The sequence below is a fragment of the Salvia miltiorrhiza genome, unplaced genomic scaffold (genome assembly GCF_028751815.1).
Source record: "Salvia miltiorrhiza cultivar Shanhuang (shh) unplaced genomic scaffold, IMPLAD_Smil_shh original_scaffold_305, whole genome shotgun sequence".
Lineage (NCBI taxonomy): Eukaryota > Viridiplantae > Streptophyta > Magnoliopsida > Lamiales > Lamiaceae > Salvia > Salvia miltiorrhiza.
Genome location: NW_026651524.1, coordinates 3,026 through 20,036, shown reverse-complemented (window position 1 = coordinate 20,036; position 17,011 = coordinate 3,026). Strand labels below are relative to the sequence as shown.

The 17,011-nt window shown below is 32.4% G+C and overlaps 1 protein-coding gene across 1 annotated transcript; it reads left to right on the top strand.

The window, feature by feature from the left end:
* The first annotated feature begins 4,134 nt into the window (after positions 1–4,134).
* On the top strand, positions 4,135–8,371 carry LOC131004011 (GLABRA2 expression modulator-like). The gene is made up of 4 exons (XM_057930584.1): positions 4,135–4,837; positions 5,245–5,346; positions 6,373–6,644; positions 7,828–8,371. The coding sequence occupies exons 1-4, from the start codon at positions 4,438–4,440 to the stop codon at positions 8,014–8,016; spliced, it is 963 nt and encodes a 320-aa protein (XP_057786567.1). The 5' UTR covers positions 4,135–4,437; the 3' UTR covers positions 8,017–8,371.
* The last annotated feature ends 8,640 nt before the right edge of the window (positions 8,372–17,011 follow it).

Genomic DNA, 17,011 nt, shown 5'->3' with positions numbered 1-17,011 from the left:
GAAGTTGTGCCCGTTGTGTTATCATTTAGAGTTTATTTCATATCATTTCATGATTTCACACTTGGTTATAGTTTTGGCTAATTTGATACAAGAATGAGTGTTATTGGAGCATTAAGACTTAAGGAATGTGGTTATATAAGGGAATAGTTGGAAGAGAAACGAGCCCAGATATCGAAAAAAAGACGAGAAAAAAGAGGAAAATCTGAGTGTAGAGGCGAAACGGCGATCGGGGAAAGAGGTCGCCGATGTTGGCTATTTTTTTGGAGGAAAATCAGCGTTCAAAACGGCGACCACCGAAGTGGTCGCCGACCTTGCTGACTGAGTTTAACACTTGGAGCCTAAAAATCGGCGATCGCCGAGTTGTTCTAGAAATAAAGAAGGAACTCGACGACCACTTCGGCGATCACCATTGTGGTCGCCGTCCGAGATGCGTGTTTCTGATTTTCGCCTTTTTTTCCAGTATTTTCAAGTTTTAAGCTGAGTTTTTCCATGAGACTATAAATAGGGCTCATTATTGACCTATTCAAGGTTCCAAACTCTTACTTTTAGTTTTATAGCTATAGAATTTCTTACGCTTGGACAAGATTAAAGATTCTGCAAAAATTCTCTATGGTTTTTAAGTTTAATGTTAATCGATTCTATTTTTACATCTGTTTTTGTTCATATGTCTATATGTGACTAGAACGCTTTTATCCTACGGTTTAGGAAGTAGACAGATTTAGATTCCTGACTTTATTCGATTCAATTTATCAAGACTAATTATCCTTTTTATGTTCTTGTGCACGTTGATTGTTTTATTGATTGGCCACCAAGTTAGCATAATCATAGGTTTTAATTTGAAATTTGGAGATGATAATTATTACCTGAATGAAGAACATAGAACATGATTATTTAATTCGAAATAGAGTTTATGAGTGTGAGGACATTAATTCTAGGAACTGTTTGGAGTTGCATGTTTAAGACTTAAAAGTGATCCGGAGACGGTAGCCTTGCATGTAATCAACTCTTTGTATACCACGGAAGTGAGTATAGACTAAATTTGAGATTATCTTAAGAGAATCTGTCTTGGTTTATTGAATTGAATCTATTGAAACCTTTACCTTAGGATAATTTATTTACATATGATTTTCTCTTATTAATTTGAATTATTTTCTTTGCAGTTCTTATTTATTCTGTTAAAATACAAAACCATCATTTCTGTTATGCAGATAGAGAATAATAATTTAGGATAGTACTTAGTATTAATTAGTCTCTGTGAATTCAACCTTGCTTGGCTATACACAATTGCACCCGTACACTTGCGACCACTGGCGGAGCTAGGGGTGGGGCAGGGGGGTCACTGGGCCCCCCTGGGATTTTCAAAAATACTAGGATATTTTCGTAATTTTATATTAAAAATAAAAAATATATAATTTTATCAACATCATTATCTTGTTGAGCTATTTTATAATGTAATTGATATGTAAGCTTTCGAGTTAAGACATTTAGAATAAGTAAACATATAATTAATTTATATATATCATGTTTGGATTGGATTCTAGAGATTTATTTTTTGAATTTTATATTGAAAGTTACTTTGCCTTACAAAGTTTCATGGAATTTTGGAAAATAAAATCACGGACTATTTTGAATTTATAATTTTAATGTCTTTTTAGTTTGGCGAATTAAATCATTATTTTTTCAAGTTTTGCAATTTCGTCCCCCAATTTTTTTCAATCGCTAGAGCGTTGAATTGGAGCTTACATGGATTAGTAAAGACGATGACATTTTTGTGAGGCCTAAACGACATCGTTTCGTACCATTTCAATTAAAAATTTCTCCAAATTAGAAAGAGATTGTATCTTGTATTTGCACTCTATATAATATTCAATATTTAGTAATTTTATTGCAAAATACATCGTAAAATGAATATGAGCTTGAAAATCTGTTAAGATGTGTTTTTTGTAATTTAAATAATATTATAATTGTGTTATTGATTAATTTATTTTTAATTTAATTTAATTTAATTTTTATTTTTTAATTTAATTATTAATTTTCTTTTAAAAATTTTTTTGGACCCCCCTGAATCGGAAGTCTGGCTCCGCCCCTGCTTGCGACGTGTAAAGAAATAAGCAAACAGTAATTTAAATCCATTTTTAAGAGCTGAATTGCATACATACAACTCTTTAAACAAATTTTCCCCAATACCCCAATTGTATGTATGCAATTCAACACTTACGAAAGAGATTTAAATTAGGGAAAATTTATCACGACAAGAACATTAAAAACAAGTTTCCAGGTGGTAAATTACTATGCAAAATCAGAAAGTCATGAAAACATCAGACAAAAGTGAAACTTCGTGAATTTACAGGAAATTAACCAATTTAAAAAAGTACTTCACCCGTCTACGAAAAATAGTCCAAAAATGGGACAACATGAGTTAAAATAAAAATGATTAATGTATTGTAAATGGAGAAAAAGTCCCACTTAATAACTAGTGTTAATAATACTCCCTCCGTCCCACAAAGCATGACCCAATTTTCTTTTCGGTTTGTCCCACGAAGCTTGACCTGTTTCTAAAAATGGCAAAAAAAATTTACTCTTTATTCATCTTTTCACTTTTTCACTTATCACACTTAACACACAAAATATCAATTTCTTAATTCTCGTGCCGAAAAGAACTGGGTCATGCTTCATAGGACGGAGGGAGTAACAATTAGTAGTATTGTGAGTGGAGAAAATGGTCTTCCATATAATATAAAGTTTACAAAATGAAAATGGGCTATTTTTTATGTGCATTGATTCGGTGAAATTAAAATTACATTATTACCCTTTGTTACTGTAAAATAAATTTAAATTCAGTTCGTTGAATTATATATATATATATATATATATATATATATATTGATAACCTAATCCTAATATTATTTATTTTATTGTTTGGTATTTAATTATATCCCCTTTTATGCATGTACTAGTGAAATAAGTTTAGCTTTCTTACTATATTTATTTTTTAACTTTGACTATTTCGAGTTTCAACATAAATATACGTTGTTAAACTTTAATGTGTCATGTTAGTTGGTACTTTAATTCATTTAAAAATCATTAGAAGAGAAAATATAGAGTATGGATCCGTGAATCCTGCGGATGCTATAGATCTAGACTTGTTCTCAATTTTCTGGGCCGAATTCAAATCAAACAAGGTTTTTAGGATTTGGATCCAAATCTAGCACGATCCCATCTAGATCCAGCCATTGTCATATGAATCGTAAATAAAAAGTTAAGAGAATGCTAAAAATTCCTAATTGGGCCCCATAAGGCTTGTGCTATATTGTTCAGCCCAACATATATGGGCCATTTGGCTCGTGTTATCCATTTTTTCTTTTTTTTAGGTAAATTTCTTTTAGCTTTTTGGTCAATTAGATGCAATGCAAGAATCTCTTCTTTTTTAGTGCCTTTTTTTTTTTTTTTTTTCTCAGTTTGAGTTTTTTCGTTGATGAGATGAGATGCACTGTAAGTAGTAAGTTTGTTACCCTTCAATTGTACCATAAATAACTCCAAATCATTGTTTTCTCTTGCATTCTTTCTCTTTTCTTTTCTTTTCTTTTCTTTTCTTGAAGAATCCAATCCAAACGTAATGTTACCTGCTCCTTTGTAGTCGATCTGACTATTCTCCAGCTTTTCCTTTTTCGTTGTTTCTCTCTCATTCTTTCTCTTTTCTCTTTCTTATATTTCCCTTTACACTCCAGCTTTCAAATTACTAATTTTCATCAATTACATATACGAGGAAGACAACATCATAAAATTGTATAGGTCTGTACTTTTCCTAGGGGTAGGGGTAGCTCTTAATTAGATTAAAATCAAACCAAAATTTTTAATTAATAGATTTTGAGTTCAAAAATATCGGCCATGTACTCTATCCAATAATTTGTACTCCAAAATTAGTATTTTCAATTTCGTTTATCAGCCAACTACAAAGTTCGAATTAGAACCACAAATTGAAACTTAAAAAAGCAAACCCTTAAAATTTCAATTATATAAATTTTTGTGAAAGTAATTTATCCAGACAATTATCAAACAAAGCATTCTATGCCCTAATTAACCATGCACCACAATTAAATAAGTATTAGAAAAATCTAAAAGTAACGGAATATTTCAGTTTTCCAAATAAGGAGGCGAACTTCATTTTACTTTGTCTCAAAAAGTCAAAAATAAAAAATGAAATATGATATTAATATTTAATAGTACCGCCGCACTCATATTCCTTCCCGCGTTAAAATCTCCGGTCACCCCGTCTCACATTTAAACCCCACCGACACCGGTATAACCGGTAACCCTTTCACTAATACGTACCTCGGCGCACGCGCCATCCCACGCGCGGCCACAATTTATAGCCCGTAATATATTTTCGCACTTTATTTAATTTTTTCCGGAGATTTTTTTCCATTTACGTGAAAAATGATGCAGCTGCCAAAGATCAGTACTAGCGAAGAAAACGGCGACGAAATGAAATCGGTACCATTAGATCCGGATCGAAAGGATCCGGCCCCTAAAGTGGGCCCCGACCCTGACCCGATACCAGATGGCGGCGCGTCAAAGCCTGCGGGCAATGACCATACTGACGCCCGAGGTCTAGGCAGTATTGGTGACTCAGATTTGAAGGACAAGAGTGGTGGAGTAGAGGAGAACAGCGTCGATTCCGCGGCGGAGGGTATGAGGGCGAAGAAATCGGTGCGGTGGAGCCAGGAACTGGTGATGGAGTCGCCGGTGCCGAGGGATTCCGATCGCGGATCCGCCAACCCCTACGAGAATTACTCGCCGTCGCCTGCGCAAGATTCCTCGTCTTTCAATTTCAAAGGTTCGGAGTTGATATGTTCACATTGGTTGGATATTCGTGATTGGGACGGAGAGATTGGATTTTTCTGATTGGATTAGTTTCGATGGGATAGAGGTTGATTGCGTACTATACACTCGCACGCACACGTGTTTATATATTGAGGTTTCCGTTACTTCTCTATGTAGAACTAAACCTAGATATAGCATCAGAAAGGTTGGTTGCGTATCGATATATCTCGATCTGTTTTGAATTAGTTAGTCTCCTTAGCTTTAATTTCCTGTACAGTCGTTTCTCTCTTGACGGCGTGATTAGTTTCTGCTGGATTGTTATAGCTTGTATAAAATTGTTTGAGTGGTTGTGGATAACTAAAATTTTAAGTGGTGGTGTGTGGTAAGAGCAGATTGAATGCGCAATTTTTTGGTTTTCAGAAACAATGGGTAGCGTGAAGGATGTGCTGGGGAGATGGAGGAAAAAAGTTGGAGAAGCATCCCGAAAGGCTGAGGACTTTGCTGGGAACACTTGGCAGCACTGTAAGCATTTCCTTTGCTGCAACTTCTTGTGTGTGAAGTGTGTGTGTGTTTGCATACATCACGAACTTCCTTCACAGATGCTTGTCAAAAGCACCTGGTTCTTGATGGATGGCACTTTGGAATAGTAGACAAACAGTCACTAAGTAAAGCACATGTTAGGGAGACATTTTCACTGGGGGGGGGGGGTTGAACTTTATGGGGCCCTAACCAAATTTATTTGGATATATTTTGGCATTTTTCCTTAAAAAACAAGCTTAATAGTAATAATAACGAACAATATTTTCATAGGTTATATAGTTATGTAGTTCCAATACATTACAAATAACTTAAGAATAGTACTTGGTGAGCTAGTTGTTTTTGTTGGAGAAAGAGATGACAGTTGATTTCGATGTGTATTCATCGATTGAAAATGTTGCAATATCTTCTCATTATCAATTATTAAGAAAATCTTCTTCTATTCCCTCTCTCTTTACATAATATCAAATTAAAAAATAAAATAAAAAATGGGGGTGGGCTTCAGCCCGCCCTAGCCTCCGCCACTGGGAGAAAGGATATCTCACAGCTGTAAGTTGCAGTACTAGCTGAAATTGAGGTCTTGAGGCAGGGTACAAAATGTTGACTTGTCATTGGTGGAAGTGTCTAGTGGCTGATGACTCGTATATAGGTTTCTAATTCTGTGGATTCATGTTAAAAAATTTGTGTGATTGTTTATGATCATTTACCATGCTTGACAGTATTGACTTGAAGACATTTGAGATTCTGAAAGACATTGATGGTTATTAAGTTAATTGAATTAAGTTAACTGCAAATCCGAAAGCATCTCTTACTTGGGAGTAGCAGCTCTGTTCATATCCACTAAACAGATCGTTGCGTAAGATCCACTTACACTTGGATAAAGCACCCATTAGAAATAAACTATAATTAGTCTTGAATGGTTTTCCTTTCGGTGATATATCAGGTGCTATACATGGGAAAAGGCATGAATTTTGTAATAAGATTGTGTAAACTTTACTTTGTTTGATATAGTGAAAACAAGCCCAAGCATGACGGATGCTGCCTTAGGAAGAATTGCGCAAGGAACAAAGGTTCTAGCTGAAGGCGGTTATGAAAAAATATTTCGTCAAACATTTGAGACTGTTCCTGAGGAGCATCTAAAAAATTCATTTGCATGTTACTTGTCCACATCAGCTGGTCCAGTCATGGGTGTTTTGTATGTATCGACTGCAAAGCTTGCATTCTGTAGCGACAATCCACTTTCCTATCAAGGTTCTGATAAGACTGAATGGAGCTATTATAAGGTATGTCTGGATGTCTTTTTGGTATGGTGTAAGCTGCCTCATAATATTCGTTCTCTCTAACTGGTATTGAACAAATGAACACTTGCTAAAAGACTCTCTGGGTAACATATTAAACTAGTTGCTGTTTTTGAAGTTTGACTTTCTTTTATTCTTGGTCCTTCTGTTTACCTATTAATCCTTGCTGCATGTCCTGTTAATTTCAAACATGAGATAACAAATTCCAGTGTCCTGATTCTGCAAAATTTCAAAGAGATAATTGATGGAAATATATTGGTATATCATGTAGGGGAAGCAGAAGTGATGGCATTTAGATGGATTGTAAATTTCCTAAAGCTTGAGCTAATAAATAACTTTCTTATTCGAGTTGTGAAGATATTTTATTGTCCATGAAGTTCATTAATCGTTTCTTTCATTCCCCTGTGTCTCTCTGGTGTTATGCTGTTGCACTGACCTAATTGTTTTTACTAAATCTCGGAGTATACAACTTAATCTGTATATTGTCGAAATTCATACCGTTTCTGAGTTTCTGCAACATCAGGTTCATATAAAATTATAAGGCTGGAGAAACCACATTCCTCTAGAAAAATATTGGAAACGAAGTGTAATGAGTGAGTAGTGATAAGTTAAATCAGAGATCATGCAATAACTACTGGCTTGATTGAGTTGGAGAAAGAAGTTCATTGGCTATCCAACCTGCAATTTTAACGTTTATATGTGATATACCTTAGATATGGATGTTCTCTTTTGGGGACATTTACTAACTTATTGAAGTTAATGTGGGAGGCAACTACATAAATTCAATGTGGCCATTTTGGCTTGCACTGTTTCTTTGCAACCACATAACTTATGGATGTTTCTGGTTGTTTTGTGGGCATTTAGCGACGTGTTAGATATAACTACTCACATTCTGTTTTGTTTGGGTTGCCAATCATCCCGGTAATTTCCTTTGTGCTTTTACAGTGATTACGTAGAAGAAAAGGATCATTATTAAGTAAGCATGAGAACAATTTGATAGAACTAAACAAGTTGTTTATAAATCTTCATCCCATCTGCCATGTGATTGCTAAGCAAGGTAGCTACTCTTGTGTAGGCACACCAGTTTGTCAGATGTGTTAAGTTATTTATTGATGATACGAGCGCGGGGTAATTTAATTATAGCATTCTTTGTCATAATCTTGGACAGGTTGTTATCCCATTGCATCAACTAAAAGCCATCAACCCTTCAACAAGTAGAACAAATCCGGCTGAAAAGTATATGCAGGTCATATCTGTTGATAACCATGAATTCTGGTACATGGGGTTCTTAAACTATAATGGTGCAGTAGAATGCCTTGAGCAGGCCTTGCTAGGCCGCGACATGCAATCAGTGTAAAATGTCATCACTCTTCTCATTGCAAAGGAATTGCTTTCTCATCTTTGGTGCACATGAAGAAAACTGAAGTCGGAATCCCGAGAATCGCGCTTTACCTTAGTTAAAGATGTCTTCTCATGTTGCACATTACAGTTATTAACTCGTGAAAGCATTTTCTATCACATCATTGCTACATGTAACTGCATCATTATTGTCTTTTACTTCTGTGCGCCATGTTAATGAGACAGCATCATAATGTTGTGATCAATATTTCTTGCTACACTCCTAGGATACATGTACCTACCTGTTTCAAAGGCCTTCACTCTTCTACATTTATGCTCAAGATTTAATGAAATATCTGTCATGATTGTCTTCAGTTGTTGGGCTTTTGTTTGTTCAACTTAATTTGCTAGTCTGAATGTGCAAGACATTAGTAACGTCCTGTCATATAATGACACAACTCAACATCACATTGAAATATGAGACAATGTAGAGGACATTTTCTGCAAGTTTTATACCCTTGAATGTATTGGCCCAAGTTGTTCTTGGATTTGATACAAATGGACGGTAAAGTCTACCCTAAGCACATACGCAGGTGCGCATATGGGTAAGATTGGAACACGTGTCTTCTATCTAATTCCACTCGGTTCTTGACTTTTTTGATTCGGTCCGGCTTCTTCTCTTTTAATACTACCGAGTTATTTCTTTTTTTTATGCTGTTTTACTTTTTGGTATTTTATTGTACTTTATTGTATTTTTATACGTTTTAAAATTTAGACACATACACCTATAATTACTGTAGCTTAATGCTTCAACCTAGGACACGTTTCGGACATTAAATGGTTTGATCTATTTGAAGATTTGTTCTTAGCCGTCGGATGTGATTATATTTTTTAAAATGTTGAGACTTGAGATGAGCTTCAGTATTTCAGTGTTTGACATTTTCGAACTTTCCGTTGCATAACTCGTTTGTTTGTGTCGTTGGCATGGAGGCGAATTCATCTAAACATACTGGTAATTTTTTATGGTTGTTTGTGATTATAATAATTTACTGATTTTTTTAAATGTCTTTTTCAACCAATTAGACTAAGTTATCACTATTTCTTAAATTTTATCACGACCTACGATTTATTATTATTATTATTATTATATTGAATTGTATCTACTAATTTATACTAGTTCATAAAGATTAACACATTTTTAAATAAAGACAGAGAAAGCTAAATAGATTGCACAAATTGACGTAGAGAAACTGAAGAAACCTTTGCATAAAAATAATCAAATATTCAAAAAGATGTAAAAACAAAGAATAAAATGGGGGAAAAACGGATCTGAAAGTGAAAAAAATAACTGAAAACATGTTATTCTTTAAATGTTAATAACATATTTATTTCAATATTATTTCTTATATATTTTATATGAAATTAAAGGTATTTTATGAACTTTTATTTAAGATACATATTATATATATATATTAGAATAAAATATTATGGTAATGAAAAAAAGTATGTTTTAGATTTCAAGGTAAACGTAATTAAATAAAAAACTGTTACTAATGCTTTAATATTAAAAACTGTTAATACGTGCCTTAATCATTCTTGAATTTCATGAATATCAAATTGTAAGTATAAATTTTAAACTTATATTTATAATGTTAGCAAATGATTCACTTGTTATGTCATTTTACTGTGTAGTAAACTGTGTAAGATATCGTGTCCCCTACCGTGTATGTCTCGTATAATTGTGTGATTCGTTTGAGCAATTGACATGGATGAATACCCTAAAACAATTATAAATATGCATCATTAAAGTTGATGATTATGATAAACAATTACAAGTATGAATTGTGCATCAATTATTAATAATTAGACTATTACCTATATCTCCATTAATATATTGAAGATATTTATTGAAGCAAGATTAACTCTTTCAAATACTTACAACTTCAAATAAATGTTAATTACTGATTTGTTAGAACATGAAATATAAGTAAGTGGTAAATTACAACTTCCAAAATATTGATTAACATGATCTAAGGCGCGTGTTGAATATTTTATCGAAAATTCTTTTTAATAAAGAACTCTAAAGGTTGGTGTTCTTAGTTACACAGTTGACTACACGGTTATGTCATTCTACTGTGTAGTAAACTGTGTAAGATATTGTGTCTCCTACCGTGTATGTCTCGTATATCCGTTTGATTCGTTTAAGCAATTGACGTGGATGGATAACCTAAAACAATTATAAGTATACATCATTAACAAGTGAATTATTTACTTACAATTACATCTCAAATTTAAGTTTAAAACTTATACTTATAATTTGATATTCATTTACTTACATCTCAAATATAAGTTTAAAACTTATATTTATAATTTGATATTTTTGAAGTGACAAGTGAATCATTTACTAACATTATGAATATAAGTTTTAAATTTATACTTATAATTTGATATTCATGAAATAACAAGTGAAACTTTTACTTACATCTCAAATATAAGTTTAAAACTTATACTTATAAGTTTAGTTTAGAATTATAATATGAGAATCATAATTTAACATAAGAACAATGAACACTATTAGTGATACCATTAATATTTTTCACCATTTTTTTATTAGGATACTATCTAAAAATATTTTCCATTATCATTCTTTATTAATATATTTTCTTAATTGAATTTCCACTGATCATACTTGAATTTGAGAATTCTCAATTGAATTACTCGCTAATCTTACTTCAATTAGTTCATGATTCATTTAATGGTGATGATCATATTACAGTTCTAACTTCTAAGTTCTAAACTTAGATTTGAGATGAATTAGTTCAATTAGTTCATGATTCACTAATAGTGGTGATCATTCTCATGTTAAAAGTATGATTCTTATGTTATGATTCTAAATTCTAAACTTAGATTTGAGATGATAAATTATTAATGATATAAAAAATTCTCACTTGATTTATTAGAAATCGTTAGTAAATCAAGAACCAATTAGTGAATTCTTAGTTTGATTATTAGGATTCTCACTTGAGATTCCAGAAATCATTAGTGAATGAAGAACCATTTAGTGGATTCTTAGTTTGATTCTTAGAATTCTCACTTGATTTACTAGAAATCATTAGTGAATCAAGAACCAATTAGAGAATTCTTTGTTTGATTCTTAGAATTCTCACTTGAGATTCTAGAAATCATTAGTGAATCAATAACCATTTAGTGGATTCTTAGACTTCTCACTTGATTTACTAGAAATCATTAGTGAATCAAAAACCAATTAGAGAATCCTTACTTTGATTCTTAGAATTCTCACTTGAGATTCTAGAAATCATTAGTGAATGAAGAACCATTTAATGGATTCTTAGTTTGATTCTTAGAATTCTCACTTGATTTACTAGAAATCATTAGTGAATCAAGAACCATTTAGTGGATTCTTAGTTTGATTATTAGAATTCTCACTTGATTTACTAGAAATCGTTAGTAAATCAAGAACCAATTAGTGATTTCTTAGTTTGATTCTTAGAATTCTCACTTGAGATTCTAGAAATCATTAGTGAATGAAGAACCATTTAGTGGATTCCTAGTTTGATTCTTAGAATTGTCACTTGATTTACTAGAAATCATTAGTGAATCAAGAACCATTTAGTGGATTCTTAGTTTGATTCTTAAAATTCTCACTTGATTTACCCGGCGGTATTCTTTATTTACCCGGCGGTATTCTCAATTTACTTGGAGGTATTGACAATTTACTCGACGGTATTCTCAATTTACCCGGATAATTGAGAATACCACCGGGTAAATTGAGAATACCGCCGAGTATTCTATATTTTTCCGACGGTATTCTCAATTTTCCCAATGGTATAATAATGTATTTCGACGATATTATCAAATATTACGACGGTATTATCAAATAATCCAATCGATTGAGAATTTCTAAAATCTCAAGTGAGAATTCTAATAATCAAACTAAGAATTCACTAATTGGTTCTTCATTCACTAACGATTTCTAGTAAATCAAGTGAGAATTCTAAGAATCAAACTAAGAATCCACTAAATGGTTCTTGATTCACTAATAATTTCTAGTAAATCAAGTGAGAATTATAAGAATCAAACTAAGAATCCACTAAATGGTTCTTCATTCACTACGTGTAGCTTATCTCTTCCTTATACCTCAAAGCAAACACACCCTACGTGTATAATTTTCACTAATATTTTTTTTATTAATATATTATCCAAAAATATTGTCCATTAATTATAGTGAAATATAGAATAATAGTGAAAATATTTCCCGAAAATATTGTCCATTAATATATCATACCATTCATATTTTTCACTAATATATTTTATTACTATTTTTATTAATATTTTCATTAATATATTATCTTAATATATCATACCATTGTTTAGCTTGAAATATGGTCAGCTCGCGTTTCAGTGTGGATTCAAAACCCATAAGGAACCAAAAAGTAAAACAACATAAAAAAAAAGAAGAAAATAAATACTTTTAAAAAGGAATAAAATACTAAGCATAATTTAAAAAGAATAAAGTACCAAAAAGTAAAACAGCATAAAAAAGAAGAAGAAAAGAAATACTTTTCGTTCAACTCGGTATTATTAAAAGGGAAAAAATCGGACCGAAGCAAAAAGGTAGAGAATCGGGTGGGATTGTAAAGAAGACACGTGTTCCAATCTTAGCGGTATGCGCACCTGCGTATGTGCTTAGGGTAGACTTTACCCAAATGGACCGCAGATGCAGAGATCGTACACCATCCAACACCTCGTATCCTAATTTTGAGGATGGCCTTATAGAAATTAAACTAAACAATCAAATATACATATACTTTTATTTAAAAAGAAAAAGAAAAAGAAAAGACCAATACTTTGAACTATCATGTGAGAGCATTTTTATGTTTTCGAGTCTAAATCAATTGCTAATAGAGTTAAAAGTAAGAGAAAATGAATAATAGCAATTGGGGTGAATTTTTTTAAAAGAAAATAAGCAACAAAAATGAAATTGAGAAATAAGGGGTATTTCTTAAAACGGGCCAAACACCTCACGCGAAGATAAGCTACACTTCCTATTAACAGCACCACAAGAATATTAGTTCGGATGAAGCGTACCTTTTATCCCTCATGCAAGTACAATGATGGGGGGAACACTTCATTAGAAAAAAAATTATTTTTTAATTGGTTGATGAGCAATTGAGGTGGTATTAGAAAAAGTTTGTTGTTCTTTATTTAGAGGGTGTTTGGCTGAGCTTATAAGCTCCTCAAAACAGCTTATAGCTTATAAGCTATTCTAAAGTGTTTGGTAAAATAAGTTCCCAAACAGCTTATAAGCTCCAAAAATAAGGTCCAAATGCTTATAAGCTCCCCAAAAAATAAGTTCCTCTACCCCAACTTATTTTTTTATAATCTAATATGCAACAATCATTTTACAAATATTTTTCAACTATAATTTTATTATTTTCATTATATATCATTCAAGTTCATTTTTCTTCGATTTTCTCACTCTAAAAAAATATTTTCTCTCTCTAACAAAAAATTCTCTCTCTAACTTATAAGCTCAATTATCCAAATACTTTGACAACTTATATGCTCTTAAAAAATACATCTTTTAAGCTCTTGAAACATCTTATAAGCTCTTGGAGCTTACAAGCTCTTATTTTTCTCTTTAAAATAAGCTTAGCCAAACAGTCTTAATCTGACAGAAGTGAATTAGAATGGTAATGGGGAAGTTTCCTTTTGGGTGCAATCTTGATGGTGATGAAGGAAACACTAGAGTCTGTCAGCCCAAACATGGCAGCCTTTGCAAGATTTTAACTTTGTAATAAATGTTGTCATAGAGGGGACCCTTCTTTTCTTAGAGGGTTTCTATTTTATGTAGTATTTTTTTTATTTATTTGTATAACCATATGGATCCATGATTGATTAATATGATCAAATGCTCATACCATACTTTATTCAATATTGTTAGCTAAAATTGTTTGAATTCCATCGATGAACTTAATAAATAAGTTCGAATGTACTTTTATGTTTGCTAAATTTTAAAGCATAAAATTTTCGTGCTTTAACAATGTAAAGGGTAAAATACAGGATAAGAGATCACGTTGATTATATCTCATGTTCAGTCTAAAGATCAAGAGTGATTTGCATGGTAATTAAATCTAATAAATGGAATATGTAAATTGGCTTTAATTTGATTGTAGCACTTACATACGAGAAGTTATTAATTAGATAAGCATCCAAGAATCTAATGAAGCACTCAATCTGTTTCTCTGCAACAGTCACATGCTCCAACTGTGCCATGGAATAACAATGCTGAAATTGGTGATATAATTATTTGACGTAGGCATCATCATTTTGGGTTTGTTTGGATTTAGGAAAATGGGAAAGAGGGAGAAAGAAAGAATAAAGAAAAGAGAACATATTTGCGTGTTACACGATCATTACGTCTTTGAAAATTCTCCTCCGTAAAATCTAGTAAATCAATATGCACTAATTCATATGATTTGTTCTATGATTGTCAATAAAATAAATATTATTGTAAAAATCAAAAAATATTTATTATATAGAAGTATGATTTTAAAATATAAAGAAACTAATAAAATAATATAAACTTTATTTATAATATATGAAGACGCATTCATTAGCATAAGAGTCAATTGTGACCATTGGTGGAGCTAGGCACTCCCCGGCTCCGATTTTACAAGAACGCAGGAATATTTTTATAATTTTGTATGTAGAAAAAGTATTATATAGATGTCCTTCCATTAGGTAGTATTCTCCTCGTCCCATTACAAATGTCTCACTTTTTATAATATAATATTTTATTATAAATGTCACATTTTATTTTTGGCAATATATTCTCTCTATAGACCTAATATTTAAATAATTTTCACCAACCCACTTTATCTACTTTTTACACATTTCTTAATCTCCGTGTCCAAAAGTAATGGGACGGAGGGAATATATAAATTCAAATATGAATCACACATTTTATTCATGTGACACACTAAGATTGTGACACGTGGTAGAGGTCTTCCAATGCAAAATTCGCGCAAGTAAAATTGAAAAAAAAAATTAGATATTAAAAAATAGATATATTAATTTTTATTTTTTTTAATTCTGAAACTGGCATATTTTCCATATACAATATTTCACAGAAACATGCATAATTTTACACACAAAAATACATTAAATTGTACAAAAAATACAATGCATTTTTTGACAAGTTTGATTTTTTTTTTTTTGCCACTGATCCACCCCACCCCCTGTAAAAAAATTTATTTTTTTCTAATTTTTTTAATCTATTTATGTTTTCAAAAAATTTGTCGCAAATTTATTTTTCTGCACAATAGAACAATGCATATTATAAAATTGAACCATGCATATTGTGTCAATTAATCCTTCATATTGTCATGCATGTTGCAGGTTTCATTGACACGAGATGCAAGGTTCAGTTTTATAATATGCACTGTTATGTTGTTTGCAAAGTTTTGCAAAAAAATAAAAATAAATGACCGGGGTTGGGAGGTGGGTGGGGGTGGGGTGACGAGAAATATCTGTAGTAGCCCGCTCTTTTATTTTATTTTTATTAAGACCAATGATTGCAATAATTGTTATATTGCCTCTTCAGTTACGGTAAATCCAGTGTTTAGTTATCAACTAATTCAGCTCAGAAATCTGAATTTGATGCCATTGCGTGATATGATCGCAATTGAATTATTGAATCATTCAATAATTTATTTTCCAGTTTAATAACTGACTTAGCAAAGTCAAGTTATTAATTTATATGCGATAGAAATATTATTTCTATTATTTACTTGGAAGTCGTGAATTAATTCCGACTTTCAAGTATTAAATCCCAAGTCTGAGGATTTAATTTAGATAAATACGACGAGTACTTAATTATCGAGAATTAGAGAATTATTACAGAAATAAGTACGAACTATGAGAAATTAGATCACGATAAATAGTCGAATCACTACACTATTACACCAACCCCTTCATCATATCATTACTACAACTATTCATCTTCAATTTTCAAAAGCTTCAGCACGCCAAGGAAGAAATTTCACGACAAGATCACAATTGTCAAATGATGCAAATTTCAACAATTGCAGCATGCAAATCTTCAAAAGTTGCAACTCCCGGTACCAAAAAAATTTCCACCATTTTGATTCTGTTGTCTGCAGAAATTCCTCTATATATTCACAAGTTATCAGTTCAATACTCGTCACCACACCTATTCCACTTCCGCAAAAGCAATACCCCATTATCGTAAAATCTTAAGTTTCTTAATTGCAAGAGCTCAAGGAAGCTCCCTTCGCCGGCCCGTTTCTTCGCCGACCAGCCATTAGGCCGTGAACCGGCAACGTGTACTTGTTCCTCCATCTTCAGGCTACCAAATCCAACAATCGAAAGGCCGAAGCCTTCTCTGTATTTTCCTGACCGAAGGCCGCAATATCCTTCGGCGGCCAACGTCGAATTCCCGACTTAGCCACCGGCCAACTTACGGCCTTCGTTTCTCACTATCCTTACGACGAAAAAGGATCGAGAAACCACCGTTGTGTAGCCTGATCTACCTCGCACGAGGAAGACTAAGTCGTAGACCTTCGCGGCTAAACACCATCGCGGAACGACGACCAGAAAAACCCCCGGTGAACAACTTCCATTAGTGCTCACTTGGACAGGGGTAAGTTGACGCCCTTATTTCGATGCATTCCCGTTTCTATTATATTATGGGAAATTTCTGGGGTATAGATGGGAGTGTGGTGAATATTCGTACAAAGTTTCATGTCATTTGAACTTTGTTTACTACCCTTTTAAAATTCAAGATGTCTACTGCCAGTATCTGCTGAAACTGTCATGAGGAAGATGATTAGGTTAATTATTTCAGTAACCATATGTTGATATTTAGCTCTCAAATTTTTATTGTATAACGATATATGTGTTAGCTAACTTCATATACAATTTTAGGTCATTCCGGTAATGTTTGCTATTTTTCAAAAATCTGGACTTTC